Raw genomic sequence first — 17,724 nt, 5'->3', positions numbered from 1 at the left:
AAGACTGGGCGGACTCTGTAAAAGGCCAGGAAACGGATTCTTCCCAGAGCCTCTGCGAAGGAACCTCCCCAGACCTATGAGAGCATGAGCCCGGGTTGTTTGAAGCCACAGGAGACAGAGAAGGTGAAGAAGACAGACAAATCCCTGTCCTCCAAAGCGCACATTCTCCTTGGGGTGGAGGGTGGAGGCGCCGCCTTCAGAGGGGCTGCTGCTCTGGAGATAAAGGCACACACGGTGAGGTCCCTCTCAGAGGGCACTCCTCTGTCCCTGTGTAGACACGACCTGCTCTCTGCCCCAGGTTGCTTGAGAGTCACAGAGGGAAACTGGCCTCGACCCAAGCGGCACAGACCACAGCCTCACAATTAGAAGCCACTTAGGGTGTCACGTCCCAGACTAGATACACACGCTAAAAGCCCAACTATCGAAGCATCTTCATCTAGAGGAGCCACATCCCTCCAGAGGACAGGGAGATGCCCTCTGAGGAATCAAGGAAGACAGTGGGGTGTGTCGTGATGGGGAGGATGCAGAGGGCAAGGGACTGGGCCCCTTTCAGACCAGCTCAGGGCTGAGATTCCTGCCCCCCCGCTCCTGGGTCCCCACTCCCCACCCCCTTCCCCAATTCCAGTGTCCCATCCCACTGGCCGTGGGCAGAGACGTTTACAGTGTTTCCCGAAGGATTTATTATTTTAGTACATGGACGTGTCCTTCCTCTTGCTCTCCTGTCAGCAGCATCTCTGACGCACAGGAGGGCAATTCTGAACCTAAAGTCCTATTTTCCTCAATGACACCAACACCCACACACGGAACGACCCTAGGGACCAGGTCTATGAGCAACTAGCTCTGCCCCCTTCCCCACGCCACTGTCAGGCTTTGTTCCTGAAGTTTCTGCCGCCAGATAACTGTCCCTCTTGGGCTGTACCACTTTTAACTAAAGGAGACTCCTGGGGCTTCTTCTAAGAGGAGCCGCTAAAAAAGAACGAAATAATGTCATGTGCAGCAATGTGGATGGACCTAGAGACTGTCGTATAGAGTGAAGTAAGTCAGACAAAGACACGTATCACATGATAGTCCTTATGTGTGGAAACTAAAAAAAAATGGTACAAACAATCTTATTTATAAAACATACATAGAGTCACAGATGTAGAAAACAAACTTATGGTTACCAGGGAGGGAAAGGGGAGGGGAGGGACAAATTGGAAGATTGGGATTGACATATAAACACTACCATATATAAAATAGATAACTAGGGAGAATCTACTGTATAGCACAGGGAACTCTACTCAGTGCTTTGTAATGGCCTATATGGGAAAAGAATCTAAAAAAGAGCGGATATATGTATATGTATAACTCATTCACTTTGCTGTACAATAGAAACTAACACAACATTTTAAATCAACTCTACTCCAATAAAAATTTTAAAAAATAAAAATAAAAATAAATAAATAAGAGGAGCTGCCGTGACCCGGCCCCGTCGACAGCTGTTGATCTCATTTTAATAGCACACAGCACATGTGCAGGTTTCTAAGCTGTCTTCTTCCCACAAAACCTTCATCCACTTTTCCTTTCTGGGAGCATTCTTGGTGGGTGATGGAGCGAGGGGGTAGTTCCCTTATTCGGACCTTGATTCACACCGTGACAGCACTGTTCTCTGGGGCGGGGGGTGCATGTACTCTACCTCCTCCCATTGAAGGGAGACCCCCATGGAGGTTTGTGAGGAGGCGCCCCAGGGTGGAGCCCCCCCCCCCCAGCCGTGCTCCAAGTGTGTGCTCCGTGCTGGGAGCTGGGCCTCTCTTTCCAGGGGCTGCAAGGCGAGTGGGGGAAAAAACAAAGAGCAGCTCATTTGGAGCCTGTAAGAGGCCTCTTTCTTCAAGGATTCCTGAAGGTCAAAATTTCCTCTGACTTTAGCTGCAGCCTATGAATAGTGAACCACTTTCCTGACCATGGACTCCAGGGCCCTGAGAAAGAAGGAAAGAGAGCAGACAGGTTTCTTTTGATGTTTGTAAAAGAGCCTGAACTTGACCTCAGATACTTGCTGTCTTCAGTTCTCTTTTCCTTCTCAAGGACCCATTCAGACCCAGCAGTGAGGCCATGGCATTCTCAGCTGCATCCCAGCACCCGACCTCCAATCACCTAAGTTTCCAAATGATGGGAGACTGGTAGGTGCTGGCAGAATTCAGCCAAAGTAGGGGAACAAGCAGTACTGCTAATCAGCCCGGGCACCCAAGTTGTCACAACTGCACCCAGGAAGCCGTCAGCTCCTGGGGCCTCAGTGACTATTCCTTCTTCAGGCACCCGGGGCTCAAAGAAAACTCCTGACAGAAGGAACAAGTAAAGATTAAACAAACCCGGGTGGTGCCAATATAGCTCTTTAGTATATATTTTCTAGAATCTTTAAAAATCTCTCACAATTGGGGGGAAAAAAAGTCTGTGCACTCACTAGGAAAGTGACCCATAAGCCTTTTGAATCAATGGGTTTCAGAATATGATCACATTATCATTAGCAGTATGTATTAAGTCATTTTAAAGTCTGGTCTTGGGTTAGATAATATTGCTGAAATAAAACTAAATCAGCTGCAAATACTACTACTTTGATGACTGATTCCTTCTTTTAAAAATATATATTTAGGGCTTCCCTGGTGGCGCAGTGGTTGAGAGTCCACCTGCCGATGCAGGGGACACGGGTTCGTGCCCCGGTCCGGGAAGATCCCACATGCCGCAGAGCGGCTGGGCCCGTGAGCCATGGCCGCTGAGCCTGCGCGTCCGGCACAACAAGAGAGGCCACAACAGTGAGAGGCCCGCGTACCGCAAAAGAAAAAAAAAAAAAAAAAAAAAAAAATATATATATATATATATTTAGTCAAATACCATAAATTTCAAGTCTAATAATGGTTTGGTACATTGTAAGTGATAACTTCACAAATATGACCTTGTTTATGGTACTACATGAATTTACTACAGGAACCACATTTAAACATTTAAAAGATTTAATACTTTATTCAACATTTTTTCTTTAGGTACTACTCTGAGGTCAAGACTGCACTTCCAAATCACAAGTAATCTCCAAAAGGATGAAAGACAGTGTGAAACTCACTTATCACTTATAATTTAAAGGTTTAACGAGTAGGTAACCTCAAATTCACTATGGATTCAATACAATCGCTATCAAAATCCTAACTGGAGTTTTTTTGATAGTCATTTACAAGCTGATCCTAAAATTCATGTGGAAATGCAAGGGACCCAGAAGAGCCAAAAGAACCTTGAAAAAGAATAAGTTGGAGGACTCATACTTCCCAATTTCAAAGCTTACTACAAAGCTACAGGAAAATTTTAGATCAAAGGAATAGGAGCGAGAGTCATTAACCCCTCACACGTGTGGCCAACTGATCCTCAACAAAGGTGCCAAGACAACTAACTGGGCAAAGAATAGTCTTTTCAATTGTGTGTATGATACTGACATACAAAGAATGAGGCTGAATTCCTTTCTTACCAAGAAACACAAAAAGTAACAACAAATGATCAGAGAGCAAATGTAAGAACTAAGACTATAAAACTCTCAGACGAACATACAGGAGTAAATCCAGTGACGCTGAGTTAGGCAAAGACAAGTATTGGCGAAAATGTGGAGAAATTGGAACCTCATGCATTGCTGGTAGGAATATAAAATTGTGCAACCACTTTAGAAAACAGCTTGGCAGGTCCTCAAAATGCTAAACTTAGAATCACCAGCCTGCTGCAACCACTTTGGAAAACAGCTTGGCAGCTCCTCAGAATGCTAAACTTAAGAGTCACGACCAATTTCACCCCTCCATGCATACCCAAGAGATTTTTAAAAATGCATCTGCACAAAAACTTGTACAAGAATGTTCACAGCATCACTTATTCATAAAAGCCAAGAAGTGTAAACAACCCAAACGTCCATCGACTGATGGATGGATAAACAAAATGTAGTAATCCATACTATGGAACATAAATCAGCCGTAAGGAGGAAGTACTGACCCAGCTACAACATGGATGAACCTTGATGACATTATGCTCAGTGAAAGAAGACAGTCAGAAAACCCACAGACTGCATGAGTCCATTTATATGAAATGTCCAGATTAGGAAAATCTAGAGACTGAAATTAGCCGAGGGCTGGGGGATTTGAGGGGAGGCTATTTTTTAGTCTGTGTGTTCTTCAATTTCATCCTTAAAAAAGGATAAAACAATGAGCTTGATTTCAGAAGCCAGTCTATCCAACTTCAGATGTTTGCAGAGGACTGGAGAGTTTTTATGCTAATAACAGAATCATCAACTCACCTTTGTGGAGTCTGTGACTGTGGTTCATTTGAAACCAAAATTACACAAATGCACCCGTTACGGCTCAGGCAGTCCACTAGGAAAGACAGACGGCTATAACACTGACTCTAACCAAATGAAACAAAAGAATAAGATGAGGGCTTCCCTGGTGGCGCAGTGGTTGAGAGTCCGCCTGCTGATGCAGGGGACACGGGTTTGTGCCCCGGTCCGGGAAGATCCCACACGCCGCGGAGCAGCTGGGCCCGTGAGCCATGGCCGCTGAGCCTGCGCGTCCGGAGCCTGTGCTCCGCAACGGGAGAGGCCACAACAGTGAGAGGCCCGCGTACCACAAGAAAGATCCCACGTGCCACAGAGGAACTAAGCCCATGCACCACAACTGCTGAGCCTGCGCTCTAGAGCCCGCGAGCCACAACTACTGAAGCCCGCGAGCCACAACTACTGAGCCCACGTGCCACAACTACTGAAGCCTACGCGCCTTAGAGCCTGTGCTCCGCAACAAGAGAAGCCACCGCAATGAGAAGCCCGCGCACCGCAACGAAGAGTAGCCCCCGCTCGCCGCAACTAGAGAGAGTCCACACGCAGGAACAAAGACCCAACGCAGCCAAAAATAAATAAATTAATTAAATTAATTAATTTTTTTTAAAAAAGAATAAGATGATCTAATATTTTTCCAGGTTAGATTCTTAAAATAATGCTGCTCTGATGGATCAGACCAAGAGAAGGAAGCCTGACATTCTTCCAAGATACTGACATTTTCAATGGCGTTATTCTATAGATTGTGATTGTGTTTTAAAGCAGGCACAGAAGGATCTGGAAGCACACATCTAGAAACTGAAGGTTGCATCTCATATTGTGATATTTAATAGCAATGAGGATATGCTGGTCCCCAGTTTAAGTGAAAAAACAAAGGAGGAAATCAAAGGAAACTCCAAGGGAAGGAATGACGTGTTGATACCGGGGGACAGAAGTCTCATTTCCCCTCACAAACTCTGACGATGGGAGGACAGACCGGGCAGATAAATACCTTTGTCTTCCCGCGTCTCTCTCTGAGCTGCGGTCCCTGAGTGCATCCTTCTTGGGGCTTTGCTCACCTACCGATGCTCCTCCTCACAGATCAGCATGAAGCGGAAACCAGCACCCAGGCGAACCGGGCAGGAAGGAAACCCCAGAAGCCCCCACCGAGCTCCAACAGGGGCACTCTTCCCTCGCAACAGCCCTCTGGGGAGTAGCAAAGTAAATGCACACATCTCGAAAATGGTAAGCTTTTAACAAATCGGATTCAACAATCAATTGAAAATGGTTACATTTTTTTTTTTTTTTTTTTTGCGGTATGCGGGCCTCTCACTGTTGTGGCCTCTCCCGTTGCGGAGCACAGGCTCCGGACGCGCAGGCCTAGCGGCCATGGCTCACGGGCTTAGTTGCTCCGCGGCATGTGGGATCTTCCCGGACCAGGGCACGAACCCGTGTCTCCTGCATCGGCAGGCGGATTCTCAACCACTGCGCCACCAGGGAAGCCCCAATGGTTACATTTTTTAAAAACCATTTTTCTTACAGAGGCACTCGGTGGATTACCATTTGCCATTGAAAGAACTGGAGAACGCCCATCATATATGGCTGAACTGAAAGCAAAGTTAAAACAACATACCAAGAAAGAATGCACTCTTAGACCCAGACGAAACTCTAGTTTGAAAAGATACATGCACCCCTATGTTCATAGCAGCACTATTCGCAATAGCCAAGACATGGAAACAACCTAAATGTCCATCAACAGAGGAATGGATAAAGAAGATGTGGTACATATACACAATGGAATACTACTCAGCCACAAAAAGAATAAAATAATGCCATTTGCAGCAACATGGATGGACCTAGAGATGATCATACTAAATGAAGTCAGAAAGAGAAAGACAAATACCATATGATATCACTTATGTGTAAAATCTAAAGTACGACACAAATGAACATATCTATGAAACAGAAACACACTCACAGACAGAGAGAACTGACTTGTGGTTGCCAATGGGGCCGGGCAGGGAAGGACTGGGAGTCTGGGATTAGCAGAGGCAAACTATTACATATAGGATGGATAAACAACAAGGTCCTGCTGTACAGCACAGGGAACTATATTCAATATCCTGTGATAAACTGTAATGGAAAAGAATATATATATGTATAAGTGAGTCACTTTGCTATACAGCAGAAATCAACACAACACTGTAAATCAACGATACTTCAATAAAATTTAAAACAAAAAAAGAATGAATGCACTCTTATACAAGGACAGGAGAACCGGGATCCTTTTACATCTTCAGTGCCCAGAGGGAAAAATAAACCTTCAAGAGTATGAATCTGTGCCACACGTATAATGCAGGATTAGTACCGGCAGTAAGTAGCGCATCGACGGAAGTGCTGTGTGCGCCAGGCAGACACAGACTTGGTCTAATTTTGAGGAATTAACATATGCAAAGCACTGCACTCAGCAGTCTCCCTCCTTGAGGACACAGAAATCTGTCCTGATATCGTCAACTCATAAATCCAAAGAGATTGGGTTTGTTTAGCGTTGTGAAAACTAAGGAGAACAGCAGCAGATTTCTATGAAGATAAGCAGGGAAAATAAAATGCACTGGACTCCAACAATCAATGAGAGAACCAACAGCAGGGAATTTATTTTTAGCTCAAACATGAGGCAATGTCATTACGAGCACGATTAAGTCCCGCCAGGAGATGCCCAAACGACTGAAAGACTGCCATCCTGGAGAGACCGCACAGGGGGACCACAGACAAGGTCAACCGGAAGTCACACACCAGCCCTTCGAGGGTCAGAGGCATCGGACAACCAAGAGTCTGGGTGGATACGGCTCACTAGCTCGCCACAAACTGGATTCACCTGAAGTTACCACCCAAACCCCATCCCTCCTCCCTGAAGTATAAAGAGAATCACTAGTTCGGAGTTGTGCCTTTTGCACTTACAAGGCAACACTTTTCAAATTATAGGCATAGTAATAGAGTCACAGGTGTCTATAACCTCTAAGGGTCAAATTTCAGAAAAGCAATTAGAAGAATTAAAAATACGGTCATATGAAAAAAAATTTTATTGCTATGTTGCTTTGAGATGCTAAGTGGGCCAGACTCCAAACGAAAATAGTCACTTTAGAGCCAAATTTCATCAAAAGCAATCGACCGCTTGAATATTTCATTGGAATAAGTAAGTAAATGTCAAATGTCCTGTTTAGATTATACAGAAATCTCCCTTTAAGGACACTATTATCAAGTGAAAATGGCAGATTATAAAGACTCAGGATCCCATTGATATGAAATTACCAGCACACACAATGAGCTCTCTGAAGGATGGTCACCTACTGTCAACAGTGGAAATATCTGGGGGTTGGGATTTTGGATAATTTTACTTTCAACTGTATGGTTTTGTATGATTTTTCTATCATAACGGAACTATAAGGCACAGGACCCAGACTGCTAGATTCAAATTTCAGCTTTATACCTTATTAGCTGTGTGATCTTGAGCAAGTTACTTAACCTCTCTGTGCCTGGGTGACCTCCCCTGTAAATGGAGATAAAGACAGTCCCCAGCTCAGAGTGCTGTGAGCAGGCTAAATGCATTGGTGCACAGAAGGCACTCAGCACAGGGCTGGAGCACAGCAAGCCTTCAGGACACGGGAGCCAGTGGTAGAAGCCGCAGTGCTGCCAGATCTATGTAAAATTGACTTATTACACTCATTAAGAGCAGCTGCAAAATCAACTATTTCATGGGCAAAAGTAAAATGGGGAACAAGAAAATCTTACTGCTTAAGTTTAAATAACAACCCCTCAAACTCCCAAAACAAAAAGCTAGCAGATCTACTACAGAGAACACACAAGTACATGCAGAAGAGGTCCCTAAAAAGACATTTCCCCTGGAATCCATCCCCCTCACTTCATGAAACAGAGAAAGAGGGGCCCCAGGCAGCAGCTTCATATGTGCATATCTGCACTCTCAATTCCACAAAGAAACAGAAGACATTCTAATGAGGTTAGCATTTGTGGGACAGAAGATTCGTCCCAATTAAAGAAAAGGAAATCTCTGAAACACCTTAATCTACAAATGCTGGAATGTTCATTTTAAGAGTGGATTTATAGAAGATGAAAATTACATAAACACACACTTGATTTGTCAGGAGCTGATGATGAAAAATGATGGATTATCCCGAAGCCCGGATTCTCTTTCTTTGACAGGGAGACGGTCCACAGAATCGATAAGTGAATTCAGTGGTGTATTAGAGGCTGGTAAGGGCTATGGAGAAAACTGGGGTGGGGAGGGCGGGGAGGAAGTGCTGACATTCTAGGCAGGGTGGGCAGAGAAGGTGACGTCTGAGCTGGGACCAGATCAGGGGAAGTTCAACCTGTCACTCCACGATCACAAGCTCTGGTGAAAGTTTTGATCAGGCTGAAAGCTCTCGTTGAAGACAAAGTATTGGTTACCGCTGTGTTCACTTCTCCTGGCCACCCCTCTCAACTTTGATAACACACACGCTACTTACTACACACATTCTCTGCTCTAGACAGTCTGCTGGTGTTTGTTATTTCACTTTTTAAAATCTAAAGACGTGAGGTTCTTGAGTAATCTTCTCCATAAATATCTTCAGCAAAGAAAAAGAATCAGGAATAAGAAAGCAGTCATCTGCTGTTTCTGGTAACCCAATGTCCATTGCCCTGTTTCCGAGCAAGAGAACCCAGACTTTCCTCAGGGAACAAAGCCCGTCCGGCTCCCAGACAGCGGGGTTCAGGCGCAACTCAGCGTAGCCCTCACCTCCAGGGGTAGGTGTACTGCCTGGCCCCACCAGTAGGGGTGCCAAAGCCCCCGAGCACATGACCAGGTGAAGGAGGACCCCAGGGGCAGGTCTGGGAAGAGGTGCCTGCTTCCTGGGGTTGCTGATTGAGGCCTCCTTGCCACCTTTGTGGAAGGGAAGCTGGTGGGTCAGCCTAAAAATGAAGTCAATTTAAAGGTAAGCAAGCCAAGGACTTCCCTGGTGGCCCAGTGGTTAAGAATCCGCCTGCCAATGCAGGGGACACGGGTTCAAGCCCTGCTCTGGGAAGATCCCACATGCCGTGGAGCAACGAAACCCGTGCACCACAACTACTGAGCCTGCGCTCTAGAGCCCGTGAGCCACAACTACTGAGCCCACATGCCACAACTACTGAAGCCCGCACACCTAGAGCCCGTGCTCTGCAGCAAGAGAAGCCACTGCAACGAGAAGCCCTCGCACTGCAATGAAGAGTAGCCCCTGCTTGCCACTAGAGAAAGCCCGCACGCAGCAGTGAAGACCCAGTGCAGTCAAAAATATAAATAAATAAATAAAATAAAGAATTAAAAAATTAAAAATAAATAAAATAAAGGTAAGCAAGCCAAGAAAACCGAATAGAGACGGACGCCCTGGACAGCACGTTGGCAGGAGTGGAACTCAACCTCACCCTAAGATTATTTTGCCCCCTTCTTTTTCTCATAGCTGAAGAGTACATTTCCTTTTTTGCTTATATTATTGCAAGCTGGGTTTCTATCACTAGCAACCAATAGTCTTGCCAAATACAAAGAAACTGTTGGTCGTTGGCATTTTTTTTCCCCCAGGATTTTCCCTAGAAAGCCAGCAGCAGTACGTTCTTACCCGTTCCTGACCAGCAGTGTCCCAGATGAGGAACTTATGAAGTTCATTTCCACAAGGCACTGTTTTGGTCATAAAAGATGCCCTGAAAAAGAAAACCGACATCTCCACGTTACCGATCACCCCTACAACCTTCACGAAGACTCCTGTTTCCAACAAGTGAAGGTGGAGCCTCTGCAGGCTCCAGAAGCTCTCCTCTCAGTGGTCACGGAGAGGAAAGAAGGGTGTGGAGTCCTGTCACCAAAAAAAAATATTCTGCATTTTCTGTTAGTCCAACGGGGGGTTTAGCAGGGGAGAAGGCAAAGAATGCATTCAAAACACTGTTTCCAAAACATGTATCTTCAATTGTTCTAAGATATTATGCCTGAAATCAGGAAAGAAGATAAAACCTTAGATTTTAAAAACATATTATCACCACAGTGAAGAGTGAAAGAGCAGCTGGTATTTGGGCATTTGACAGTGTGGGCCCTGCAGAGGTGCAAACAGTGGCGCATACTCCCTGCTCTATGAATCCAGCACTGGTAGAAACAATTAGAATACTGTATCTCATTCCCATCCTGCTTGCCTAAGCGCAGGGATAAAGATGCGTAGCTTAACAAACATTTGTTTTCTCCAAGAAAAAGGAAGGATTTGAAATTCTCAGTAGATAATGAAACCTTGCTATTTTCTCTTTTGCATAGTTCCGCTTAAAGCTTTTTCTTTGTGCTCAGGAAAGATGTAAAAATCCTTGTACTGGATAAAGCTTCCCATTCATTAAAAAAATAGCAAGCCTCTCCAATCCTGTGACAGCCAGACATGACGAGCCTCCTGATGTGATGCAATTAGTACACGTATCACCTGTGCAGCATTCCGGGCAAAAAATGTTTAATCTGAATTTAATCATGAGGAAGCAATCGAGCACATCTGGAATGGGGAACATTCTACCAGACAACGGCCTGGATGCTCGGAGGTAAGTCAGTGTCATGAAAAGCAAACAAAACAAAAGGCAGGGGAATTGTTCTAGATGAAGAGAAAGAGACAAAACAACCAAATGCACTGTATGGACCTTGACTGGACCCTGGACACCGTGGATTAGGAGGAAAAGCGCTTCCAAAGATATTTTGAGGACAATTGGAGAAATTTAAATTTAGCCTATATGTCAGCTATTATCATTGAATCGAACTAACTTTCTAGGTACAATAATGGTATCCTCCTCATGTTCTCCTTAGGAGACGCACACTGGAGTCTGCAGGGGAAACATGTCAGGGCGTCTCTCACTTTCATGGACCCCGCAGGCCCTCCTGGTCCAGTGCAGAGTCCAGCCCTGCGACCAACCACTCAGAACTCATCCCAGTAATATTTCCTCAATTTCTACTCCTTTCCCCCAAGACTAAGAGGCAAACTACAGAAGTCCCAGGGAGAAAGGTATTCGGCCCTGCAGTTCCCACACTGTTCCCACAACATACACACACACCAAGGTTAATAGTTCTAATTATCAACATACAATTGTACTAAATGGAAATTCTAAGTATATTTCTAAGTGATATGACCTAATATGATCAATATCGCATCTGTTCCATGACATTTCATTTCTTTAAGAGTTCTTAAACTATACATCCCAGATTACCAGTCAGAGCAAACATACTCCAAAAATAAAAATATCTTTACTATTTTTCTCATTATAAAAGCAATATTAAGGGGCTTCCCTGGTGGCGCAGTGGTTGAGAATCCGCCTGCCGATGCAGGGGACACGGGTTCGTGCCCCGGTCCGGGAAGATCCCACATGCCGCGGAGCGGCTGGGCCCGTGAGCCATGGCCGCTGAGCCTGCGCGTCCGGAGCCTGTGCTCCGCAACGGGAGAGGCCACAACAGTGAGAGGCCCGCGTACCACCAAAAAAAAAAAAAAAAAAAAAGCAATATTAAGTATTTCACAAAAAAGAAATTCAAAAAATGAAAATAAAGCAGGAAAGTAAAATCAACTGTAATTTCACTACCTAGCCACAATCACTGCTAATAAGTTGGTATATGTCCTTCCAAAGGAGCTTTACACAACTTTTACCCCCAAAGTGATGATACGTAAATGTTGTTTTTCCTCCACTTTATATATTGTGGACATCTTTCTATTTCTATGAATACAGATCAACATCATTATCTAAAGGGACTGCATATTACACACCATGTTATGGATGTAAGTTCATCTTCATCACCTATTTTTCACTATTATGACAATAGTTACATGAATATCGCTGTACCTAAATCTTTGTGTCCTTGTACAACTATTCTTTGGACTTAATTCCTAGAAGCATATATTCTCCACGTTGCTATGTTCACCAAATGGTGGGTTGTACCAACCTATATGCCCACCGCAGTGTATGAGATGACCTTTTCCCAACCAAGAATCTTTCAAATCTTTCAGGATGACACATAGAAAATGGCATCTCATTCCTGTTTTTGTTATGGTTATCGTAAGTCTGGACATCATTTTAGTGTTTACTGTTCACTTGTTTTGCTTTTGTGAATCTTTAGTTCATGACCTTTTCCCACTTTTCAGTTGGGATGTTCATCCCTTTCTTATGTACTTTTTGAGTATTTTACACCAACTTTTTGTCACAGTATATTTTAAAAAATATTTTTCCAGTTAAATCTTTGTCCTTTAACTTGGCTTATGGATTTTTTCCAAAAATGCTTTTTTAAATTTTATGTGGACATCTATATCAATATTTTGTCTCGGTACTTATTTTTGTTTTTGTTTCTACTTCGATGTAAGCAGACTTTCATTCATTTTTCAATATATTCTAGGCAATGGGATAAATAATACAGCAACTCTGCCCTTAAAAAGTTCTCAGGCTTAGAAAACTAAGTTTGTGCCTTTAAAATTGTAGACTTTACTAACTGGGGAAAAAAAAAAAAAATCCAGGCCAACCCCTTCACTTTACACATAAGAGGGGCGTAAATCTGAGACCTGAGAGATGGCCTTGACCCTGGTCAAAGAAGAATCTGATGACACAGTCAGGAGGGAATGTAGAGGTCCCGCCGCCAGCCTGTGGGACGGGGGCTCACAAAGTCCCTCAGTTTGCTCACCTGTGAAACAGGTCCCAAATCTATTCTGCATGATCTACAGGCTGTTGTAGGGTCAAATGAGGAAATGATAGCTGTGAAATCCCGCACTTGGTACACAGTAAGCCCGTGAGGAACAGCTCTAGTCATAGCAGTAATGAGTATCATATATATATGCACGTATATACCTACACGTGCAGACACACTACACACACGCGCGCATGCATGTACACATGCACACACCCCTCTCTGTTCCTGATTGCCTGCCACTAGGAGAAAGACTATCACTATTTGAAATGAAGACTGACAACCATTGCTCTTTTGGTTGGTTGGGGTTTTTTTTCAGCCTCCTTGCTCGCTTACGACTTCAGACTCTCAGGCATCCTCTCTTCCCTCTGGTTGCCTTCTCGAGCGATGGGCATAGCAATGCTGAACTGACTTCGTTCTCTGCGGGAAGCAAAATCTGGCAGAGAAGTTACCACAAATTCCTTGTAAAGGTCGAAATAGAAAGGGAGGTGCACACAGACGTCTGTTTAGGGTGCCGACAATCTGCCTGAACAGCAGCCTGGGTTTCTTATGAGTCACAGGATGATAAGGATGAACTTTCGCTGCTGAAACGCTGCCCTTGCACAGCCTTCCGTCTTTCCCCAGCTCAGTGATCACAGTGGGAGAGAGCCGGGCTCCCAGAGGACTCACTTGTTGTGAGTCAGAAGCTCGCTGTGTGCCCCGCCATAAATTTTCTCCACTTACGGCTGATGGAGACCATTGTCCTGTCCTCATCAATCCCACCCAGTTCTCAAAATTTACACACACGTTGTTTCTCTGCTGAGGAAGACCAAACCTTGCTCTCTGCAGAGAGCATGCTGTCTTCAGGGAGAAAAATAAGCCAGGCCAAGTTCTAAGACAGTGAAATATCAGGCACCTGCAAAACAGCACAGCAAAAGAGCATCTGGCAAAGGCATCCGTAGGAAAGGGGAAAATGGAACAGGAAAATGCTCCTACATTCCAAGGTCGTGGTCTGGGGTGAGCAACCCTCCCCTCCCCTCCCAAGCATTAGAAAGGAGACGCTGACGTTGGATTAAGCCAGGAAAGGAAAATCAATCGGCCCACAGGCTGCGCAGACAGCTCTGCTGTTGAGTGGATGCGCTCCCGGTTTCCAGGCAGGTGAGTCAAAGCAGAACCCTCAGGGATTTGCCCCAAGTCTCGACTTCCATCTGGAAATAAAGCCAGCATGATTTGCAGAATAACGCTCTTGGAGATCAAGGAAATGGCCTTAGGCTGCAGTGTGAGGAGGCTGGTTGGGGGGATGGAGGGGATTGACAGGGACAGTAAGGCCGGACACACTGCCTAAAAGTCCCTGAATTTCTGTCCAAGTCTTTACAGTTGGGACTGGATCTCACTCACTGGCTGGGATGAAACCCACTTGAAGGCTCAGACACAGGTGACCTCTCTGAGTGCTCAGAAAGGAGGAAAGGTGAATTAGAAGAACAGGTGAGAACTCACCCAATGGTTGGGCTGATGTTGTGGTCAAAGTGATCCTGGACAAAGCGACACACGATGCTCGATTTCCCGACACCGGTGTCCTGGAAGAGGAAGAGAACACAGCCGTGAAGATCGAGGCTGCCGATTCTGACTGAGTCTAAACAACCCAGGACACGGGAGCTTACTTCCAGTTGGTGGGAAGCGGGATATTTTCCTCTATTTCATACCAGCATTTTCAACAGTGAAATCGTATTGCTTTCATAAAATGAAAAGAAGTATGGTAAAAATAAGTTTAAGAAACATGTCCGGGCTTCCCTGGTGGCGCAGTGGTTGAGGGTCCGCCTGCCGATGCAGGAGATGCGGGTTCGTGCCCTGGTCCGGGAGGATCCCACGTGCCGCGGAGCGGCTGAGCCCGTGAGCCATGGCCGCTGAGCCTGCACGTCCGGAGCCTGTGCTCCGCAACGGGAGAGGCCACAACAGTGAGAGGCCCGCATACCGCAAAAAAAAAAAAAAAAAAAAAAAAAAAAAAAAAAAAAAAGAAACATGTCCCATCTGTATACAATAACTAACCTAGAACTGGCATGTTCACAGTACATTTATTTCCAGAAATTTGGAAATTTTTGGAGGGGTCTAAGACATATGGCAATGCATCACATTGTTTTGCTAGAAATAGAATTGATTTTGTTCAAAATTTTAGCACTCTAAAGAGATGTAATCTATTTTTCTAGGTATCGCCCTGTAAAAATGATGAATTCTAATTCTTGCATTTCTAACATTTTCTCTCTAGAATCTGATGGCTGCATAAGAACCTCCAGCTTTGCTCAATTATATAAAGGTCGCATCTCAGCTCTTTCTCTGTTAAATAATTCTTTAAAGATGATTAGGATAGGGTCCAGTTACACACTGGAACTAGGACACATGCGTTTTTCTGCAGTCCCTTCCAAAGCCCTTGGTCAAATGGTTCAAGGAATACAAAACACAAATTCACAAGGTCAAAGAGATGGGAGAAGAGACAACCATCAGACCGGTGATGACAGGGAGAAGCAGTGTTGGGGGAGGGGGTGTCCCTGGAGCCAAAGGGCCTGCAGGGAGGAGAGCAAGTCAGTCCACTCCGACATTCCCTGAAAGAATCAAGAGCTGGAGGGCAACGCTGGAATCAGAATCAGGTGAAAAGCTGCGCAAAATAACACCCCGGGCGCCCCAGGCACGTTACCAGAGGGACATTCCATAAGGACCCAGGAGGCTGACTCTCCAGGAACTGGGTATCAGCCACCGGCTGGCTCGGGACTCCATACGCAGCTCAGTGGGCCCCGGGGCTACTGCCCTGGCCTGCGAGACCCCAGATGAAAGAGGCGAAGGTGCCCCTCTGGGGAAGAGGAAAACCCTGCAGACGCTGATATGTGGCGTCCCCCAACTACAGGCCACGTGTGCACCCACCCACAAGTCCCCGTGCAAACAGAGCTTTGGGGATGCATTTTAATCTTTTAAAAAGAAAGGCTCAGCTAAGAAATACCAGACATTTATACCCACAAAAAAAGAGCAGTACGCAATTTTAGAAGATCATTCAGAAAGTTAAGAGGGACCCCTCAGAAATAAAAAATACGATGGTAGAAGTGGAAATTTCAAAGGGAGAGTTACAAGGTGAAGTCGAGAGATTGCCCAGAAAGCAGGGGAAGGAGAGCAAAGCAACTGCCCCAGCTGCCATTAGCTGTGCTTTGAGAGCGGCCGCAGGGTGCGCGGAAAAGTCCTGTCGCCCTGCTCTGAGGGCATCACGGAGACTTGAGATGGATAGTGAAAGGGAAACGAGACACATTTAGCCCAAGAAGGAAAAAAAATACTGATACACTTCTCTTAAAAGTATAACGTTAAAAGCCTACAGATCAAGGGGAAAAGGCTGAAACTCAGAAAAAGGTGTTTTCCTCTAGACACTGCAATATGAAATGAGATTTGAAACACCACTGCCCATCTGAATTACGGGCATGCCCTCTCGTTCCTACATTCAGGGGACCATTCCAGCAAACCTAGGGCGAGAGGGCTGCGGGCTCAGGATCCTCAGAAAATCAGTGTCCAGAAGGTGTCGCCTGCCGGTGCGGTGCACGCGGCCTGCGCTGGTCCCCAGCCCCAGGGAAACCGCACCAAGCACTGTCTCTCTGCAGTGCGGGGATGGATGTGCGGGGCTCAGAGAGGTGAGGACAGAATGGAAACATCAGCCCCCCAGACTCCAAATCAAGGCCGCTGCTATCTCTGAGCTGCACCTTCGGGAGGGATTGCAGCTAACATTCCTCACTCCCCCCAAGCCATAAGGCCCGCCTTCCCATCTCAGCTGCTCTTAAAGCCCCCGTGGATGAGCAGACCCTTGCCATCCTGAGGTCCTCGCAGCCCAGGAGACACTGGACACGGAAGCACGGGGCTGCCACCCAGGCCGCCCTCCTTCCTTCTCAGCTGGGACCACGGCCCCTTGACAGCCTCCGCCCAGCAGCAGGGAGCTCGCCCTCTAAGGGAGGGGCTGGCGCCAGGGCTCCAGCCCGGTGCATCCTTGAGGTCAGGATTCTGCTCCGGGGGGGGGGGGGGGGGGGGAGCATGTTTTGGAGTACATCCATTTGCTCTACCCGAGGGCTCAGCTCAAAACTGGCTCCAAATCCTCCAAACAGCCCAAGGGTCCTGCGAGGCCAACCCTTAAAATTCCCTTAAAGATGAAATATTCCAAAGCTAAAATTCCAAATTATTCATCTCTATTCATCATCTTCTCTGGGTAACTCAAGCTAAAATACCCCTGGTCCTGCATAGTTAAAGCAGCCACAGCCTCTGCTCCAATTTAGATTGAAGTTCGTTCTTCCACCAAATAAACTCAGTGCTTCTTTTCTTTTTACAATTTAACTCCCAACATCTCTCTCGTATAAAACTGACAGGAAGGAAATAACAGGACAAAAGGATAGGCAAAGTTTTAGTTTCTCTCCAAAAGGAAAATATTCTTACAAAGCACGGCCTAAATCATCTTGTGGGGCCAATGGCTTTGTGATGACCTGGGGACCTCGTCATCCTCCCGTGCCTGCTGTTCCCCCTCCAGCCACGAGGGGAAGGCCCGGCTTGAGGATGGCAGAGGAGCCAGGCAGGATGCCGGCGCTTCTCATGAATCACTCAGCTTGGTGACTTCCTTTTCCTGCAGGACCTCATTCATACCGTGACACACAGACACAGGAGGAAAACGCCCTGAGTCACGACTATCCCACAGGAAATCGCAAAGGTCTGAAGCAGG

General features: G+C 45.9%; 1 protein-coding gene across 1 annotated transcript in view; it reads right to left on the bottom strand.

Moving 5' to 3' along the window:
• RAB31 (RAB31, member RAS oncogene family) overlaps window positions 1-17,724 on the bottom strand; it is a 111,939-nt gene that overhangs the window by 55,775 nt on the left and 38,440 nt on the right. The window contains exons 2-3 of the mRNA XM_059041277.2: window positions 14,490-14,569; window positions 9,955-10,036 (exon numbers count right to left, since the gene is read on the bottom strand). Of these exons, the coding sequence (XP_058897260.1) occupies window positions 9,955-10,036; window positions 14,490-14,569 (162 nt within the window). The remainder of the gene's footprint in view (window positions 1-9,954; window positions 10,037-14,489; window positions 14,570-17,724) is intronic.

This window comes from Kogia breviceps, chromosome 15, assembly GCF_026419965.1.
Source record: "Kogia breviceps isolate mKogBre1 chromosome 15, mKogBre1 haplotype 1, whole genome shotgun sequence".
NCBI classification, from domain to species: domain Eukaryota; kingdom Metazoa; phylum Chordata; class Mammalia; order Artiodactyla; family Physeteridae; genus Kogia; species Kogia breviceps.
The sequence above is the reverse complement of the archived record's forward strand: the minus strand, read 5'-3'. Positions and strand labels throughout refer to the sequence as shown.